The 20131-nt window shown below is 41.6% G+C and overlaps 1 protein-coding gene and 1 long non-coding RNA gene across 3 annotated transcripts; one reads left to right on the top strand and one right to left on the bottom strand.

Moving 5' to 3' along the window:
* Positions 1 to 1436: 1436 nt before the first annotated feature.
* Positions 1437 to 6663, bottom strand: LOC125936888 (uncharacterized). Of its 2 annotated transcripts, none has more exons than XR_007462163.1 (3): positions 6164 to 6663; positions 4385 to 4477; positions 1437 to 3254 (listed from the first exon to the last, which is right to left on the bottom strand). It is a non-coding gene; the product is annotated as an uncharacterized LOC125936888 (long non-coding RNA). The 2 variants fall into 2 exon arrangements; XR_007462164.1 differs by lacking the exon at positions 1437 to 3254 and adding an exon at positions 3261 to 4001.
* A 35-nt stretch (positions 6664 to 6698) lies between these two features.
* On the top strand, positions 6699 to 19799 carry CA3H2orf49 (chromosome A3 C2orf49 homolog). The gene is made up of 4 exons (XM_049651248.1): positions 6699 to 6885; positions 9361 to 9527; positions 12562 to 12937; positions 16655 to 19799. The coding sequence occupies exons 1-4, from the start codon at positions 6787 to 6789 to the stop codon at positions 16709 to 16711; spliced, it is 699 nt and encodes a 232-aa protein (XP_049507205.1). The 5' UTR covers positions 6699 to 6786; the 3' UTR covers positions 16712 to 19799.
* Positions 19800 to 20131: the final 332 nt, after the last annotated feature.

Here is a 20131-nt window from a genome sequence, read left to right as displayed (position 1 = left end):
GAAGCAATCAATCAAGGAGTCCTAGGAAAGGCCTGACCACGCTATCATCTGATAAAGTTGGGCTTGAGTTGACTGGCTGGTGGTGTTCCCTGTGGGGCTGAAATGTCCCGTTGGGCCTGCGCTGCCCACCCCGAGCCCACAGCTAATACAGGGCCCCTGGGGCAGAAAAGGAATCCCTAGTATATCCCTCATGCAGTATATTTGCATGAGGTATTTATTTTAAAAGGGAGTCCTGGGTCTATTTTACCCAATCTTTTTAGCAAAGTCCATCAGCTCTTCCAGCCACAATGAAGTATCCTGCGGTACCATGAATCCATGAACCTGTCTTTTCAACATATACAATCCAATTTTAAGATGAATAAGGAAGCTCCCTCCAGATTTGTCAGCGTTCAATTATTAGCATATAAAAGGCACATTTTCTCAGTGATTTTCCCTGACTTTAGAACCCACCAGTGACCTGTGGCCTCAGCTTTCTTCTGGCCTCCCAGGGATTGTAAAACAAAGATGTTGTCCTGAACCGGGAGGCAAATACTGGATTCTTCTTTTTCAAAGGGGAACAAATGACCTCGCAATAAAGTTAAATGAAGGAAATAAGGAACCATCAAGAAGCAATGTTCTGCGACCTGTCCTTCACCTTTCCCTTGTGACTTCATGGCCACACACATGCCCCAACCCCAAACAGTGCTTGTTCTGCTCAGTGGTACCCATGTCCAGATGGGGAACGGGTTCCCCAGAAGTGTAGAGCTGTGGCCAGCAAGTGCACTTCAAGGGCAAGCGGTAGTGAAGGGACGGATTCAAGTCTAAGGAGGCCAGCAGCCAGGGGAACCCAGGAGCAGGAAGGCATCAGAGCAAATGCAGCCCAGTCTCATTTTGCCCAGGCCCACGAAGAAAATGTGAGTGGTCGTCAGCTCATCACTGACCCAGCTGGGCCTAGAATTTGTGCTTCTCCATTTTAATCTACCATAGTACAGAGAGCTGCACAAAACTAGCTGCAGAGGGGATATCTCCTGACTGCCAGATACTGGCCTAACAGCAATGATCTCATTTAAGCCTTGCCATATCCTTATAAAGTGGGCACTGTTAATGTCTCCATTTTATAGATGAGTTGCCTGAGGCGAAGAAAACGGAATGATTTGTCCCAAATTCCATGGTAGTAAGAGTAGAGCGGGCCTAAGAACCCAAAATTCAACAACATAGTGAACGTTCGTATATATAAAATTAAATTCTATTGATTGAGCAGTTTATGGAACCCCTATGTTCTGCCTCGATGTAGAAGTGAAAACGTGTATTAACAAAAAAGAGGGGAAAAGGGCAATTCTGAAATAATTATTTCCTTTATGAAAGGTTTACCATAGGATTCTTAAAATGGCAAGCTCCACATGCGCACATTATTCCATCTAATAACATTTGCTCTGGAACTTTCTGAAAAGTCCGTTTCACATATGACAGATACCTGGATATAAATAGCTGTTTCATAAGTATGCAAGTATCTGCATCAGACTAATTCTAAATTCCTCATGTTGCTTTGATTGGTTACACTGAAGAAGAAATATCAAAGTCGTAAGTTTTGCAAAGGAATTATTAACCTCATTTATTAATATTTAGTAAATATCCCTAGGGCCCATACCAAACACGTTAGGCGTATTTCATAGAATATACAAAAGATGAATTCTAACAGATTAATGACGATTAAGAGTTGAATAGATACAACTGACTCCTTTCATAGTTCCCAGCTACTCCCCAAATTTAATATCCCCTATTACACCTCCTCACACTTCCTCTCGGTTCCTTACTTCCTCACTGGCTATAAGCTCCTGAGGGCAACTAATGTGGCTACCATGTTCTTGCTGTGTCTGTCTGCATGTGGGAAGCACTCAACCAATTTTGAAAATCCCTGATGCTCAGGGCTGGGTTCAAGACCTGCCTCAGGCTCTGTGCTGACCGCTCAGAGCCTGGAGCCTGCTTCGGATTCTGTGTCTCCCTCCGTCTCTGCCCCTCCTCCGCTCATGCTCTGTCTCTCTCTCTCTCTCTCTCTCTCTTAAAAATAAACATTAAAAAAAGTTTTTTTTAATTCCTGATGCTCAATATTAATAAATTACGTTATTTTTAAAAGAGGCTCTTACTGCAAAGATTCTGTCGCTCTCATTTATAAGCAGACTTGCTGCGTACACCTCTCGAATGTTTGGGTATCATTTTAGAAGATGAAGTTAAGCAAAGAAAGGTTACAATAATGATTTTTTTTTTAATTTTAGCAGACAGAGCTCACTATACTATGTATCAGCTCATTTAAGGATACATGCACATACATTCATATACCTATAATCTAGATTCAGTACAACAAACTTTTTGAACTATTGTTCAAGTCAGCTATTTCTTGAGCAACTCCTATGTGCCAGGTACTATGGTAGAAGCTGCAGGGGATCCTGGAATGAAAAAGGCACAGCCCCCACCCTCAAGCAGCTTAATTTAGTGCGATGGTTTATAAAGTATGGTCGATACTCAACGGTACCCACATCATCTCCAAACCTGCAAATGCAAATTCTTGGGTCCCTACTCCAAAATTCCTAAATCAGAAACTGCAGGACAGGGCCCAGCAAACTGTTTTTCATAAGCTCTCCAGGTCACTCTAATACTCTCTCAATTTTGAGAAACCCTGAGTTAGTAGAACATGTGGAAGAAATACCCATCTAAACAGCCCCTAACGCAAAAAAATAATGTGTTCTAGAAGTTGGGTGACAGGAGAGAACCCAAAAATGAAACACTGTTTCAAGGAGCTCATGAAGAGGTGACCTATGAGATGAGTAGTTTAAGTATGCAAACGCATCTTAATTATGATCTGATCATAAAAGGAATAGAAGTGACAATAAAACTATAGTCATTATTCTTGTGGTACTGAAGGTAGTTATTTGAAATTCAAAGCAAAACCGGGGTTTTAAATACCTACAAAAACACAGGTCAAAATGTGAAGTATTCTTTAAATTGTTACATTCACTTTGAAGCTCCTTAATTTTATTTGTGCTCAAATATATTTTTGACAACTAAAATATTTGGAACATAAGTATCTTATTTCTTTTTTAATGTTTTATTTTTGAAACAGTGCAAGCGTGGGAGGGACAGAGAGAGAGGGACAAAGGATCTGAAGCAGGCTCTGCGCTGACAGCAGGGAGTCCGATGTGGAGCTTGAACTCACAAGCCGGGAGATCATGACCTGGGCTGAAGTTGGACGCTCAACCAACTGAGCCACCCAGGTGCCCCTGGAACATAAGTATCTTAAATATTACACTACCAACAAGAAGAATCAACACCCAAAGTTTTCAGTCCATATTTTGTTCATGACCCATTCATTCAACATTTACTGAGTACCTACTAAGTGCAGGCATCGTGTGTGCTAATAACCAGGTAAGAGATTCAAAGGAAATGTATGGACCTTGTCCCAGAAGAACTCATAACCCAGTGAGGTGATGATGCCAGGCAGGGAAGTGTTTGTTGATTTCCCTCAGTTTGTTCTTGTCAACTATAGGCACCAAGTAAAAATGTTAAAGAATAAAACCCTATGATCTTTGAGTAAAGGGAAAATTCTTATATTACTGAACTTAAAAACTAGTGGCTACTAGTTCACACTCACAGGTAACAGCATAGCAGGAATGAACTTCAGTCTACAAACTCAAATAGGTAACAAATAGAAGTTTTTCTGTAACTGAGCTTTCTTTCTTTCTCAAGCCCTCACTCAGCTGCAGTGACAATAATCTTATCAACTGAGGCCCTCTCCCTTTCCCAGGGCTGTGTTAATCAGGTTGGGGAATTTCTGAAGTGCCAACAGGGGAAGCAAGAGATGTCAGGTCCTAGCATCACGGGGACTTGGAGATGTTCTTTGTCCACTGGGATATTTGGTTTTCAGTTTTATGGCTTCCGTATTGACAGGCCTGGCTTGAGGGTCAGGGAATGTCTGGGTTTTCTTGTTCTGGGATGAGGCAGAAATCTCTGTGAGGTGGCTCTTCAGCCTGGACATATTGGAAACATCACATCAGAACTTGTCAGAAATGCTAATTCTCCCCTACCCCAACTTCCTACATCAGAGACTCGGATTAAAGCACAGTCACCTGACCACAAATTCTCCAAGGCTCCACTCTCCCAGGCTCTGCCCAGGATGGAGTGTGGCAGGCTTTACCAAATAGTCTCTCCTTCCTTTGGGGAGTGTTAGAATCTCATTCTACTTCCTCCACTCTGAATCTCGATGGTTTTATTTCTGCCCCAGGGGACACCCCCTCTAGAGATTTTTGATTCCGAGGCAACTGGAATTATCTTAACGGATTATTTTTAAAGCAGAGAAGTACTTCTGGGAAATTAGGAAAAACAGAGAGGGAGAGAAAAGAACAGATCTTACCTCCTGCAAAACATTTTTGCTGATTAAAAGCTTGAGGCTTTGGGTTAGGTGATTGGTTCAGCAAACCACAGGGAGAAAGAGCCCAGCAAGAACCTATAATCACATTTTCAGACTCTTAAACTCAATTTTTTCCCCACCTACACCACCATCATGCCACATGCCTCCTTCGCTGACAGTCAATAGGCTACAACAAATCTCCAGGTAGTGGCTACAGAGGAGGCACTTTACAGACTCTAGCTCCAATCTCAGCACAATGTGGGGTGGCCTTAAAATTTCCATTTTACAGGTGAGGACACTGCAGTGGAAAGACATGGAATATCTGTCCTAGGTGAGTGCTGAAGCCAGGCTAGAACCCAAGTCTGAGCCACTCCAAAGCCTTCCCTTGGTCCAATTTGCTAGACTGCCCCATAATTACGGTCGAATACTTTCTAAAAACCAGCTACCAGTTAATGAGTACCCTGCTCTGTGCCAAGTGTGTTATATAATCTGTACTCCTTTGATAATTCTTCACAGATGTTAGCACAGCGTTTGTTTCTGATAAGACTGAGGCTGAGAGACTTGAGTAACTCACCCAACGTCTCGTTTTGCAGCAGAACAAAATCTGAACTAAGTTCTAGTTTTCAAGGCCAGGTTCCTTCCAAGACAACTGCTTTTGCCATTAAAACAATGTGCTTTCCGGTGAAGGAAATGGGGATACCAGTCACACTAATTTCACTATTGTTAGGGAAACGTAGGGGTGCCTGGGTGGCTTAGTCGGTTGAGCCTCCGACTTTGGCTTAGGTCATGATCTCACAGTTCGTGGGTTCGAGCCCCGTGTCGGGCTCTGTGCTGACAGCCCAGAGCCTGGAGCCTGCTTTGGATTCTGTGTCTCCCTCTCTCTCAGCCCGTCCCCTGCTCACGCGCTCTCTCTGTCTCTAAAATAGTTTTTACAAAATATTTTAAAAAAAAGAAATGTATTCAGATTTTGGTTATAAAATACCATGATCCTAATACCATGAAGTTAATGCACTTAACTCCAAATTAGAACATCCAAATGCCTGCCTCAACTCGGGTCTAAACTCTGTTCTATTTTGGGCAAGTCATCTTAAATGTCTTTCATTTAGATCAGCTTCCTCATCACTAATATGAAAGGACTGGGCTAACGTTTAAGTTTCTGCCCAGCTCTGAAATTCAATTTCTAGACGGAAGTATCATATACATAAATGATTAAGAAAAATTGCAAAACAGCTCTCAGCTTTACCTTATCTTTTTAAGCTGGCACCTCATTTATTTCCCAACTTTTTCAAGGTTTATCTTTTAACATCCTCAGATTTGGTCACATTTTATACTGCAATAATTTCCAATAAAATGATACATCATAGAGTATTTAGAATAAGCATTTACAACATGCCTGCAAGTTTAAGTGTTAGATGTGCCTAATGTTTTGGAACATGTATCTCTTCCACAAAAGATGAAAGAAGTAGAAAAGACTTCTTGAATTATCAAGGTTTAGATCATATTTGAACCTGCAACAATCTATTTAAACTAAAACTGTTCCTTCATTGTAGTTACAAGTACAGAGAAAATGTACTTGTCATTTGTGCAGAGCAAATGTATAATAATATACATAAGTGTAGAGAAATTAGTGCAGAGAAAATGTACTTGTCAGTGTTGCTACTTCCTCAATCTCTGATCTTGAGCAAATTACCCTGTTTCCTCACCTGGAAAATAAGCATTCTAGTAATATACACCTCATCGTGCTGTTCTGAGGAGCAAGATTATCCATATAAAATCCAGTACCTGGCACATCGTAAATGTCTAACAAATGTTTAGCTGTTGTCTGTCACCTGCGGTTTCCTTATTTTCATATGCGAGGTCAGCTCGGAGTATTATTATTTCGGTGAATACTTGAGCGCCTACTATGTGGGAGGCCATGGGGTTACAAGGAATTAAAGTCCCTGGCCTTACATCATATTGGAAGAGGATTAGGGGACAAAGAGGTCAAAAAGAAAAACTAAGACAATTTCAGAGGCGACCAGAGCTATACTTTGGGTAACGGACGTCAGGCTGCCTCGCCTCTTTCCCGCGAGACTGCCCTCGGAATCCCTTTGGCCTCTGCCATTGGACGTCACAAGAAGCGCGACCAATCGTGACCCTCTCTGGGAACTTGGTTTTCCCCTCTCTTCTTGCAAGGCGTCAAACGCCAGTCGTCTCCTCTGCGGACGTCCCTTTCGCTCCTACCGCCCCCAGGAGTGTCCCCTCCGCAAGATCTCTCCCAGCACCCCTGCCGGCCGCGAAAAGCGGAGCGGACGCCTGGCGCACTAAGAGTGACGTCAAACGAGGCCCCGCCCGTTACATCACTTCCGGGACGCTTCCTTCGCGGAGCCTTGTGGGTAGCCGGCCGGGGTCTCCTGGCGACGACGATGGCGGGGGATGTGGGCGGTCGCAGTTGCACTGATTCGGAGCTGCTGCTGCACCCGGAGCTGCTGTCCCAGGAGTTCCTTCTCCTCACCCTGGAGCAGGTCGGGCGCGCCGAGGCGGGTGGGCCTGTTTGGGAGAGAGGTTCGGACTTGAGCCGGCCCCAAGTAATCCTGAGTGGCAGCGGACACACCCGCCGCCGTCGCTTGTCCCGCCTGGTTTGTGTCAGCGTCCACTCCACACGGACCGACCAGGTCTCCCCACGCCCCTATCCGGGAAAGAGACGTCCTTAGACTATCAGGGATTCCTGGGAATTAGGACTTCTCTTTTTTGGGGTCTTTGATGGCTCCGACACAGAAGTCCTAGGCGACCCCCGCGGCCTGGATGTGAGCAAGGGCCTGGGGAAGAATCGTAGTAGCAATGAAGGGTAGTAATCAGAGACTGTCAGGGCTGGAAAGCATCGGAGAAATCGCCCTTTTTTCATAGTGTCACCTCGTTTAAAGATGAAACTGAGTCTCGGAGAGGTGAAGTGACATATTTGAGGTCGCACCACCGGTAAGTGGTGCAGCCAGGAGGAGAAACCAGGACTCCTGGCTCTCAATGTAGCATATCCTCTTTTCGAGCTAATGTGGCCTCTGATAGTCAACAAAAGATAAGACAAAAGAAGTGATGAGTTTGGTTTAAAGTGGTGGAGAATTACTGAAAGTTTCCTTGTGGTTTCAAGTAGCTTGTTTTGTAGTTTTCCTTGTGTTTTCTCCTCAGTACTCTTTCTCTAACTTCCTCAAGTGCCCTGCAGATGTATTGATATCAATTACCTTTCACCTGCAGTTCTCAAACTTTTTAGGTACATCAGAATCACTCTAGGGTTTGCTGGGCTCCATCCCCAGGGTGTCTGATTGAGTAGGTCCGGGGTGTGGCCTGAATATTGGCATTTTTAACAAGTTCTTGCTGCTTGTCCAGGGACCACAGTTTGAGAATCACCACCCTGGAGCAGTGCGTCCCAAACTAACGTGCCTATGAATTCCCTAGGAATGTTATCCAAGAGACCCTCCAGGGTTTTTCCGTATCTCTAAGTGTATAGAGGGTGAAAATTGATAACAAAGGGTGGTCAAGCATAAGAGAGAAAAGTACTACTTGTGCTTTTAAATTTGGAAGGAAACAGTAAGTGGGATAAGTTTATCAGAGCACAAAGATTGGGCTTGTTTTGCCAGTTAAGCTGAGCACATATGTTTCCAAGCTTTTCTGAATTGCAGTTGAGGAGTCCATGATCTCATTACCATCTTCGTTTTCCTTCCTAAATCCAAACTCTATCCATAGCTACTCCTTCTCTTTATGCTATATGTTTTCCGTGATGTTGAGAGCAAATTGGAAAATGAGGGAGAATGAGGTAATATTGACAAGGTTGATGCAAGGTTGATGGACAGTGACTGGAAGCTAATCGAAAGGACTGGTGATGGGCACCTGAGTGGCTCAGTAAGTAGGGCCTCTCTCTCTCTCTCTCTCTCTCTCTCTCTCTCTCTCTCAAATAAATAAACATGAAAAAAAATTTTAAGTAATAAAAATAAAGAAAGGACTGATGAAAACGTAAAAGGGAGGTTGTAATGATGCACTGTTATGATGGTCATCAGTAAGGGACTGCAGTTTCCAACTGTAGGGCCATCTGAAATCTTGGTGGTTAACTTCAACTTAAGCATTATTAGGGAGACATGGGAAACAATATACAGCCCACACTTTGATCGTAATGGTAACACTCTGGGTGACCTTTGACAGCAGGTAGTAAATTGTCATCACTGTTGGAATTCTTTTGTCTGTTTTCCCCAGGCAGTCTCCTATTTTCAGTTTACGTCCTAGATTAAGATGATGCTGCTGGGGGGCGCCTGGGTGGCTTGGTGTGTTGGGCGTCCGACTTCGGCTCAGGTCATGACCTCACGGCCCGTGAGTTCAAGCCCCGCATCGGGCTCTGTGCTGACCGCTCAGAGCCTGCAGCCTGTTTCAGATTCTGTGTCTCCCTCTCTCTCTGCCCCTCCCCTGTTCATGCTCTGTCTCTCTCTGTCTCAAAAATAAATAAATGTTGAAAAAAAAAAAAAAGATGATGCTGCTGGAAATGGTCTTCGTGCCTGGTATGCTGGCTGACTAGATGTGAGCTGCAGTCCTTGTCACACTGAACGTGTGGCCATTGTCTTTAAGATGCAGCTGAACCTGATGTTTGCAGAGCTGAATCTCTTAGTAATAGTACTTCTTAGAGAACTGTATAGGACTGCGGTGTACTTGAAGTACCTGTAAGTCCGTGTAAGACTTAGATAACAATCTCTGACTTAAATAACAAATTTTGTAATTACATTAAATATAAAATAATTGGAAATTTAAATTATGAGTATATTATATTGATTTTTATGGTTATAAATTATAAATAAGATTATTATATGATACATTGTATGATTATAAATAAACTATAAATTATATAATTGCTAAATTTTATTATAAAATTTGTTTAAACAGAAACGTTCTACCGTGTTATGTAGGTAGTAATTAAAACAAAGGATGTTATTTTGAAATTACTTTTGTTTCCTTCTCCACAGAAGAACATAGCTGTTGAAAATGATGTAAGAATAAACAAAGACAATCTTACTGATCTTTATGTTCAGCATGCAATACCGTTGCCTCAGAGAGATTTGCCAAAGAATAGATGGGGGAAAATGATGGAAAAGAAAAGAGAGCAACATGAGACGAAAAATGAGACTAAAAGGTACTTTTCAGTGGTTCTGGTTTATGTGACTTAACAGTGTTGTGTTTCTTCTTTTTCTCCAGGTAAACTTAGGTAAGAAAAATTCATTTGCTCAACAACTATTTATTGAGCACCAGGCACTGTGCTTATAGCACAAATAAAACTGACAGAATTCCCTGCTCGTATTTTAATTGGGAGAAACAGAATTTAGAAAGTGAAATAAAATATACAGTATGTTACGTAGTGATAAATGCTAAGGAGAAAAGGACAACAGGGAGAGAGATTACCATTTTAGGTAAAGTGGCCAAGAACAACCTCACTGAGAAAAGACATTTCAGCAGAGAAACCTACAAGTTAGAGAGCAAGCTAGCATTCCAGACAGAATACAAGAGTCAGGAGTGTGCCCATCATAGACCAAGAACAATAAAGAGGCTATCAAGGCTGGTGTGGAGAGAATCTGAGGGAGAGTAGAGAAAAGAGGTTTATTGGAGGGGAGTAGCAGAAATTGTTGGCTAGATCCCATAAAGCTGTGTAAGTCGTCGTAAGAACTTTGGCTTTGCTCTGAGATGAGGACCCATTGGAAGATTCTGAGCAGAATGATGACACCATATGATGTACATTTCAACAGCATCACCCTGGCTGTAACTTAAGGTGGGGGGAGGGAGATAGGGAAGTCAAACAGGAGACTGTACTGTGATCCAGGCAGTAGATGGTGGTGACTTTCAGGTAGTGAATTTGGTAAGACGTGGTCAGAGTCTGGATTTATTTTGGAGGTAGAGCCAACAAGATTTGCTGAAATGGGAGAAAAGGTAGAGTCAAGTTAAGACGTTAAGGTCTTTGAATGATGCAGGAATGAAGGAACTGTCATGTAGCTTCGGGGGCACTATTTACAGTTTTTAAATTTCAGAAAATACTTGATAAAACCACAGCAAATAAATTTCCTTTTTAAAAGAAGGCTACTTTTCTTTAACAGTGATAGCTTAATGAGGACAAGGTGTCCTAACATCCCTGAGTGTATTTCTCTTCCTGTGTCTGTTGTATCCCACGTGGGTGCTATTGATTAACTACTGAACTTATTTTTGGAGGTTTCTGTTTGTAAGGTAGTGTCTATAGGCAGTACACCAGTGATTGTGGAAAAAGATGCAGTGAAGGGTGGGAGCGAGGGAAAATGCTAGTGGTGAGTTGAATAGAGGCTTTAATTTGTAGTTATGAAGAAAAGCTCATGATTGACCAGGAGATTATTCCCCCAAGTGTGGAAACCATTAAAGAATGTAACACGTATGCTCTTAGTCTTTTGGAAAATACAGTCACTCTTTTGATCAGGAACACATTCAGTTCAGATTGAGGATCCTTTTAGCTTGATGGTTATATACTGGGATAGGCTACTTATTAGAGTTAGCTTTTGTAAATCTTTGAGTTAGGCCAAATATATTTTCAATTTACTTCTGTTGATTCTTAATAAGAAAGTATTTTCTTCTTGCTCTGCACATTCAGGCACACTGTTCTAAGCAAAGCTTTCAATACTGTTATACTTCGTATAAAAATCCCTTTAACCCCTCAGTATCCTTTTGGAAGACATCTTCGGCTCTTTTAAAAAAACAAAACAAAAAAACCACAATTTGACTTTAGAATCAAAACATTAAAGCTGGAAGCATCTAAGAGACAATCAGGTATTGTTGAATTGTTTATTAATTTTTTTGTGGACGGACTGAGCTCCTGTGACGTCCTCCAGACCACACAGAGCAGGGACCAGATCTACAGCACGGTGCCCAAGCTGGAGTGGGCCTCTGGGCTCTTAGGTTGAACTCTCACAAGCTCACGCGCTGTTTCCCTTCTGTGGTGACAGTGGGTGTATAGTGAGCTTATTTTTTACCTTCTACCAAATAATGTTCAGTGGTGACCTGAGAATTGGTGAGTTTGGCGAATCACCTAGGATCTGGTTAAAATGCAGATTCTGAATCAGTACAGGTTGAAGCCTCAGATTCTGCATTTCTTGAGAGCTTGTTTGGAGGTTCTAGCAGGGGAGCGCAGCTACTCGTATACCCTTGACCGAAGAACGGTCCTCCTCTATCGGGGAAGGTTGTCCTCTTCGAGCGCGCAGCTTCGGGAGGGACGCACGTGGAGCGGTGAGGGAGGAAGGGGACACCCGCCTAGCCAGCCAGATCAGCCGAATCAACCCTGGCGATCAATGGGGTGACAGATGTCGCAGCCAGATCGCCCTCACATCCAGATTCTGCATTTCTTAACAGGCTCCCCAGAGGATGCTTAGTGCCCCTGGTCCCTGGACCACACTTGGAGATGTAAGACTAAAGTGTTCTTCCTAATAAATGGCCGCTCAAATTCTTACGTGTTTAATTAAAAGGTTTTGTTCCCCCCCCCCCCCCCCGCCAAGAACAAGTGTGTTGTGTCCCGAGGTGTCATGAATAATGGACAAATGAACGCTCTTATCATTTGTCTTTGTGATTCAGAGTGGAAATTTGGTTTTCAGAAGCTAAATGTGAAGACTTGCTGAATTTTAACATTAAAACTTTATAAATGTTATAGTTACAGTTTAGAAAATGCCTTGGCTTTAGAGATCTTTAATGAATAGAACAGAATGTTCTGTCTCGTTTGTAGACTGCTACTGTAGTAGTCTTGCTATAGTTTTCTAGGTTATTATCCTTTTTAAAGTAATAATTGATACATAGTCAAGATAATTCTGTCAATTAGAGGGTGATTTTTTAAAACTTAAAAAAATTTTTATTAGTTACTTAGGAATCTTATTTTTAAGTCCTAGGGTTAATTTGTTGGCTAATGTTTTCGAAATATTTGTATCTTGTGTGTACATTAAAGCTGACTTACGTTTCTTGTCAGTAAATACTTTAAACGTCAAAGCCCTAGAATATTACCATTTCATTTAGGGTGAACATAGAAAATTTGATTCCCAGTAGTCCTACTTAAAATAGATTAGTCTTAGCAATGTTTTTTTGGCCATTGTTTTAGCTTTGAGTTCCTGTGAACGAATGGGTTTGCTGTTCCAATTATGTTTTCCGTGAATACATCTCTGTGATTGCAGGAGTGGCACTGTGGATGGGTTAAGGAAAAGGCCCCTCATTGTGTTTGATGGAAGTTCAACCAGAACAAGCATCAAAGTGAAAAAGACAGAGAATGGAGATAATGATCGACTCAAGCCTCCCCCTCAGGCAAGCTTTACCAGTAATGCCTTTCGAAAATTACCAAATTCGTCTTCCAGTGTTTCACCCCTAATTTTGTCTTCCAATTTGCCTGTGAACAATAAAACGGAACACAATAATAATGACACTAAACAGAACCATGACTTAACGCATAGGAAAAGTCCTTTGGGTCCTGCAAAGTCCCCACCTTTGTCCCCTGTTGGAACTACTCCAGTGAAGTTAAAGCGAGCTGCTCCTAAGGAAGAAGCGGAGGCCGTGGTAAGTGTGCAGAAGTTTCTGGGCTCATGGGAGATGTGAATGAAATCTTCGAGCAGTCTGCCTCATAGCTGAGGTGGGAGAGCAGTGCCACAAGCAGATCTTGAACTCTTAAATGATCTTACTTTTTACATGTCCTTTCTCGTGTTTGAATCCTGGAAGTATAAAATCCATGATGATAAGTTAACATTTTTTAAAGTCTACTCGATTTCTTTCTTTTTTTTTTTTTTTCTATATTTATTTAATTTATTTTTTAATCTACATCTGAGTTAGTTAGCATATAGTGCAACAATGATTTCAGGAGTAGATTCCTTTATGCCCCTTACCCATTTAGCCCATCCCCCCTCCCACAACCCCTCCAGTAACCCTATGTTTGTTCTGCATATTTAAGAGTTTTATGTTTTGTCCCCCTCCCTGTTTTTATATTATTTTTGCTTCCCTTCCCTTATGTTCATCTGTTTTGTATGTAAAAGCCCTCATATAAGTGAAGTCATACTGTCTTTCTCTAATTTTGCTTAGCATAATACCCTCTAGTTCCATCCTCATCATTGCAAATGGCAAGATTGCAATCTTTTTGATTGCTGAGTAATATTCCATTGTGTGTGTGTGTGTGTGTGCGCGCGCGTGCGTGTGCATATACACACATGTATCTATATATGTATGTATATATATACACGGACACACATGCGTGTATGTGTATATACACACATGTATCTATATATGTGTGTATATACACACACACATACATACATACATACATACATACATGCATATACACACCACATCTTCTTTATCCACTCATCCGTTGATGGACATTTGGACTCTTTCCATAATTTGGCTTTTGTTGATAATGCTGCTATAAACATTGGGGTGCATGTGCCCCTTCAAATCAGCATTTTTATATCCCATGGATCAATTCCTTCTAGTACAATTACTGACCCTTAGGGTAGTTCTATTTTTAATATTTTGAGGAACCTCCATACTATTTTCCAGACTGTCTGCACCGGTTCACATTCCCACCAACGGCGCAAAAGAGATCCTCTTTCTCTGCATCCTCACCAACACCTGTTGTTGCCTGAGTTGTTAATGTTAGCCATTCTGACAGGTGTAAGGTGGTATCTCATTGTGGTTTTGATTTGTATTTCCCTGATGATGAGTGCTGTTGAGCATTCTTTCATGTGTCAGTTGGCCATCTGGATGTCTTTGGAGAAGTGTCTATTCATGTCTTTTGCCCATTTCTTCACTGGATTATTTGTTTTTTGGGTGTTGAGTTTGATAAGTTCTTTATAGATTTTGGATACTAACCCTTTGTTTGATATGTCGTTTGCAAATGTCTTCTCCCATCCTGTCGGTTGCCTTTTAGTTTTGCTGATTGTTTCCTTCACTGTGCAGAAGCTTTTTATTTTGATGAGGTCCCAATAGTTCCTTTTTGTTTTTGTTTCCCTTGCCTCTGGGGACAAGTTGAGTAAGAAGTTGCTGCAGCCAAGGTCAAAGAGGTTTTTGCCTGCTTTCTCCTCAAGGATTTTGATGGCTTCCTCTCTTGCATAGGCCTTTCATCCATTTTGAGTTTATTTTTGTGTATGGTGTAAGAAAGTGGTCCAGGTTGATTTTTCTGCATGTCGCTGTCCAGTTCTCCCAGCACCACTTGCTGAAGAGACTGTCTTTATTCCATTGGATACTCTTTCCTGCTTTGTCAAAGATTAGTTGGCCATACGTTTGTGGGTCCATTTCTGGGTTCTCTGTTCTGTTCCATTGATCTGAGTGTGTTCTTATGCCAGTACCATACTGTCTTGATTACAGCTTTGTAATACAGCTTGAAGTCTGTGTACACTCGATTTCTTTCTGCTTAAAATGTGTAAAGAGAGTGTCTTAGGCACTTTTCCTAGTGTTTTCTCATTTAGATCCTTTATCTTGGAACTAAAAGAGGAAAATATTCCTTTGTTAGCAAAGTTCAGAATGTTAAGCAATTTGCCCAGGGTCACATATTTATTAAGTAGCATTTTAGAGCTTGACCTTTAGTCTGTCTGTTTTGCACTTATCTTAAACCACAGTAGAGTGTTTAGGATTTATCACTTACCTCCCCTTCTCAAATTTACCTATCCTTGGAGGGTAGAGGAAGTTTAGGGGAATCTACTGTGTTGGACTGTGTTATAGTTAACCATTTAGATGCTTGGATTTCATATACTGGCAAATTTGGTAGAGATAGGCAATATATTTAGAGTTTACTTAGGGTTTAATTGTTGAGATTGTGTGTGTGTGTGTGTGTGTGTGTGTGTGTGTGTGTATTTGATCCTTCCCTAGACTTGTCAGAAAATTATTTTACTTTTAAATATCCAGTTTTATAGCTTTTATTTCTTATCTTAGTCTATTTAGGCTGGTATGACAAAAAAACAACTTTGATTGGGTGGCTTACACAGCAAACATTTATTTTTTATAGTTCTAGAGGCTGGGAAGTCCAGAATCAAGGTGCTGACAGATTCAGTGTCTGGTGAGGGCCCACTTCCTGGTTCATAGCTGGCTGCTTTTCGCTGTGTTCTCACCTGGTGGAAGGGGCTAGTAAGCTCTCTGAGGTCTCTTTTATGAGGGCCCATTCATCAGAGCTCCTCCTTGTTATTTAAGCACCTCCTAAAGGCCATGCCTCTTCATACTATCACCTTGGGGGTTAGGTTTCAAAATGGGACTTCCGAGGGGACACAGGCATTCAGTCTCTGTAGTATTCCTATAGTATACGGTGACTTTATTATCCTCTTGGAATTGTGTGTCCAAAGGATCAAGACTCAGACTAGTTCCAACATTCTAAAATAGTAGACCCTGAAAAAAGAAAACTATTGTGAGTGTGACCAGCTCATGCTTCTTAACGTTAGTTCATCCTTTCAGTGACCCTGTGACATAGCACAGGTCTTTTTCTCATCTCGCAGATGAGGAAATAGAAGCTCAGATAATTTAAATAAAGTTGTCCAGGGTGTCAGAGTTACTAAGTGGCCAGGCTGCAGTTGGAATTCAGGTCTGTCTCACCTCAGTGCATGCACCTTTGACACCGGGCTGCCTCTAGACTGACGGACTTCAGTCACTTCTGTGGGAAGTGGGAGGAGGGTGTCAGATAAGAGAGGGAAGAATAAGAGAAAAGGTAGGAGGAAGAATCCAGACCTCAAATATTACAATAAAGACTTAACCTCGAGGATCTTTTCTTTCGGTCTGTTAGAAAGCATTTTTCTACTCAAAAATTTTACTCCTTCAGAGGTTTGTTTTATTTATTTTTTTAATTTATGAGTGTTAAGATCTTGGATTGTGAATTTGAGGAAGGCGATGGGGCAGGCAGGAAGGAAGCAGGTCTGGAGCCTTCAGTGCTTTTCAGTTCTGAATGCACCTTAGAATTACCTGGAGGAGCTTCCTGAAAACCCAGACAGACGTCAGAGCTTCATTCCTGCCACCTCCTGTGGATTCTGACTTAATTGGTTGTGGGATAAGGCCCTGGTCTGGGCATGTTTGTAAGTGCCGTGGGCAATTCTAATTTGCAGACGTTAGAACCACAGCTAGAAAAAAGGGTGGCCGGGGGCTTGCTTTTTTTCCCCAAGCTCCTAAAGTCTTTTCCCACCAGATGGCAGCAGTGATCTACTGTGCATAGATTAGTAGTACACTTTGGTGGTTTAGAGTGCTCATTTGAAGTTATTCTCTGACATTTCTGCAAGTATATACTGATTTCTGTTCATGTCTTTTCAGAATAACCTGAAGCCCCCAGAAGCAAAGAGGAAGATACAGCATGTTACATGGCCATGAAGGAAAGTTTCCAAAAATGTAAATATAACTGTAACTGTAGTTTTTCAAGCAAGTTCACATATATTGACAGTATTTACAGAGATCCTGATTATTGTGGAATTTTCCAAAGAGGTTTCAAATTAGGTTTGAAAAAAGTCTTTCCTTTTCCCTCCCTCCTTTTTTGTTTTTTTTAATTTTTGCATTCTGTTCCCTGATTTAGAAGGAATTTCTTTTTCAACAAGTGGCTTAGTGTTTGTCATTTATAGCGATCCTAGTCAATTATTAGCTGCAAGTCTGGTATAAAGCATCTGATGACTTTTAAGAATTATTCTCATTAGCCTGTTTTAGTCTTTGGGGAAATTTGAGGTTTTGTTTAAGCTCAAATCTTCTGGAAGTTCACCATTTTTATTTCTTTTCCCTAGCAAAAGAATTTGACAGTTTATCCCAACATTTTAGTAAATACTGCCACACTCCTCAAGGTTCACCAATAAAGCATATTTGTAGTGCTGCCGATAAACTATTCAGAATATACAGATGAAACTGCTATTCTCCAAGTGCTTACATTGCCTTTCCCCATAAAAATCAAAAGGTAAATCAGTGCTTGCTGTTGCTCCTTCCCTTGAAGTCCCGACAGGATTGGTCTGTTAGGAGCCGACTGGTCGTTCTCACAGCTGGTCTGCCCTTTAAGACGTCCTGGCCGTGTAGTAGCCCTACCTGCTGTTTTCGTGAGCAGTCTGTGATCTCACTCTGAGCGCAGGGATTGCTCCTTCCCAGGTGCTGCAGCTTTTCAAAAAGAAGCCAACTGTAAAACCTTCAGGTGTGGTCATGTTCAAAATGGCACCCGATGGCAGAAGGTTTAGAGAGTAGGAAGAGGGGGATGGAATTCTAGAACTTCAGAGAGTCCGGGAAGGATAGCGGTGAGAGGGAAGCTTAGCGTCATCTGGAGTAGGCAGAAGACGAGAAGATACTGAAGCCACAAGTCACCCCAGAGTGGCAGCATGGGAGACGAGTACCAGCTGGACGGGCTCCCTGCTGGGGTGACGGGGACAGCTCCCCGCAGGACTGTCTGTCACACGCACAAGTTATCCACTGAAGTTGTGTGTTCCTGTTGGAATGGTGTCACCATCCCATTTGTACGGTGGGAATCAGTGGGAAAGTAGGGTATACCTTAGAGCCGTGAGTTCTCATGTCCACGTTTTGCCTTGTATTTCTAACCAAGTGCAGAGGATACTTTATACTTTTTTCCTTATGTGATCGATCTTCAAATTGGGGTTTGCCTTTTCTTTACTTTTGACAGCAGTCTCGTTCCTCTTTTGATTTGGTAACGCAAGTATTTTAGTTCAGCTCTCAAATAGCCTTACAAAAAATTCATTCAGCCTTGCAGGTACATATGGTACTAAAACTTTAACCCTACGGTTTTTAGCCGTTCTGCCTTTATCCAGTCGATAAATCTATACATACGAGACAAAATTGGTACATATGATGTGTTGCATGTTGTGCTAAATCAGTAACTACATAGTTACCTGCGGGGCTGATGCATGTAATACTGTTGAAGGACAACTGTAACCCTCTACATAACTGTAAAGGGAGATTTTAAAAATGCAGATTTTAGAGTAGAATGACAGATTTTTGTATTCAGTTGTCCCTGCTGCTCCCATCTGCATTCTCTCTTAGTTAAGAGAGAGTTAACCATTTGACAGTTTTAAGTCAGTGGAAACTTATTTTTAGTTACTCAAGAAAATTAATTTTTAATTTGTATATTTAACTTACAGAGTAGGTTGGTAATAACAGCTGAACTGTGTAACATTGTTGCTTCAAATTGAAGTTTATATTATGAACATTCAGAATCAATGCTCATATAGCAGCATATTATTGGGCTATTTTGAGTTTGAAATGTGGAGAAGTGGGAAACCCTGGACTGTGTATTACCTGATGCTGACATCTCAGAGCGCTGTGCCTTCTCAAGGTGTTTACATACAGTCTTGAGATGTCTTCCTCCACATGACGGAGCCTACTGAATGATGGGACTTTGAGGCAGAAGTGTCGGGAATCTTAGGTTTTGAAGGGTTGCTTTGGTGTGCTTTAAAGCTTACAAGGAATTGAGTTGAATGGCAAACGACTTTGGAATACTCTTGACTCACGATCATTGTAATATTGTTACTATCGATTTCCTGTTTCAACAGAGCCAGCTTTTTTGGGGGGGGGGTGGTGGTAGGCAGACGAATGGCATTCGAGTCAGTGAGTGGCTTCTGAGGTGTAGTTATGAGCACTTGACCACTTCTGCCACTGGCAGGTGGTCTTGCTCTTTTCTTCCCCTACTTCTTTGTTCTCGGTTTCTTTTTTCTTACTCTCCTTTCCCATATTTTAACTTTCTTTGCTTCTATTCTCCATCCTCCTTTCTGCAGACCCTAAGCATCAGGCTTAGGTTTGCAGGTCATAATGCCTGGCCCTACGCATTCATTGAGGAGTGAAGATAGGATAACCCCCGTTCCTCTTACATTTGAGGGATCATAGACTGCCACATGAATTCTGGAAGTCTCCAGCCCCTGCAGCACCAAAGGCCCTAAATTGCTTCCCAGTGGCCGTAAAGGCAGTACAGTTTACCAAAATAGCTTTATTAATCTAGACAGCTACCAGACACTTTGGAAAGTTGGTTCAACTACCACTATGAGGCCATAATATTTTTGCTAGTATTAAAATTCCTCAGAATTGTAATTATTATTTGAAATAATATTTTGGTTGACTTAGTTTTCTGAGAGATGATTCTAAAACTGGTCTAGAGACTCATTCAATAGCAATGACCTTTTAAAAACTTACATTAAGTAAAACTGCCAGTAGCTTAAATCATACATGTGTAAGAGCTTCCTCTATTTACTACTGTGGAACTTCAGTAATTTTAAGAGGTTACAAAACGGTCAAAATGTTTTTAAGCGTGCTCTTTTATTAAATGCTTGTGCAGGTTTTGTAATTCAGTACAGAGAGTTTAACCTTGTAATGTACATTTTTGTATGTAAAGGTCTTTTAAGTAGCCTTATCCTTATTTAAATAAACTGAATAAAATTATTGAGTAGGTCTGTCATTCATAAAAAAATAAAGTGGAAAAACATTCTGTAATGACTTGGTCTCCTTTTATTTGAGCAGACTATCCAGTGGAAAAGTGTCATTCTTTATAGTACGACCTTCTGTACCAGAATTGACTGGGATCAGGCATGATCCCCATAGTCCAGCCACGTCTTGGGGACCCTACTGTGAAGAGCTGGGGGCTACAGTGGCCTGGCGTTCAGGAGAGCCTGATGCCACAGGGGCTGACACACCGACTGCCACTATTCTTTGGTAGATGGAAACAAGTCCCTCAGACCTTATCCTGTGTAAGCTTTCTTAACAAACTGGAACAAACCAGAGGTTCAGACGAAAGGATTATTTGCGTGTGGGGTGGTCTTT

The sequence above is a fragment of the Panthera uncia genome, assembly GCF_023721935.1.
Source record: "Panthera uncia isolate 11264 chromosome A3 unlocalized genomic scaffold, Puncia_PCG_1.0 HiC_scaffold_11, whole genome shotgun sequence".
Taxonomy (NCBI): domain Eukaryota; kingdom Metazoa; phylum Chordata; class Mammalia; order Carnivora; family Felidae; genus Panthera; species Panthera uncia.
Note: the sequence above shows the minus strand (reverse complement) of the source record. Positions and strands in the feature narration are given on the sequence as shown.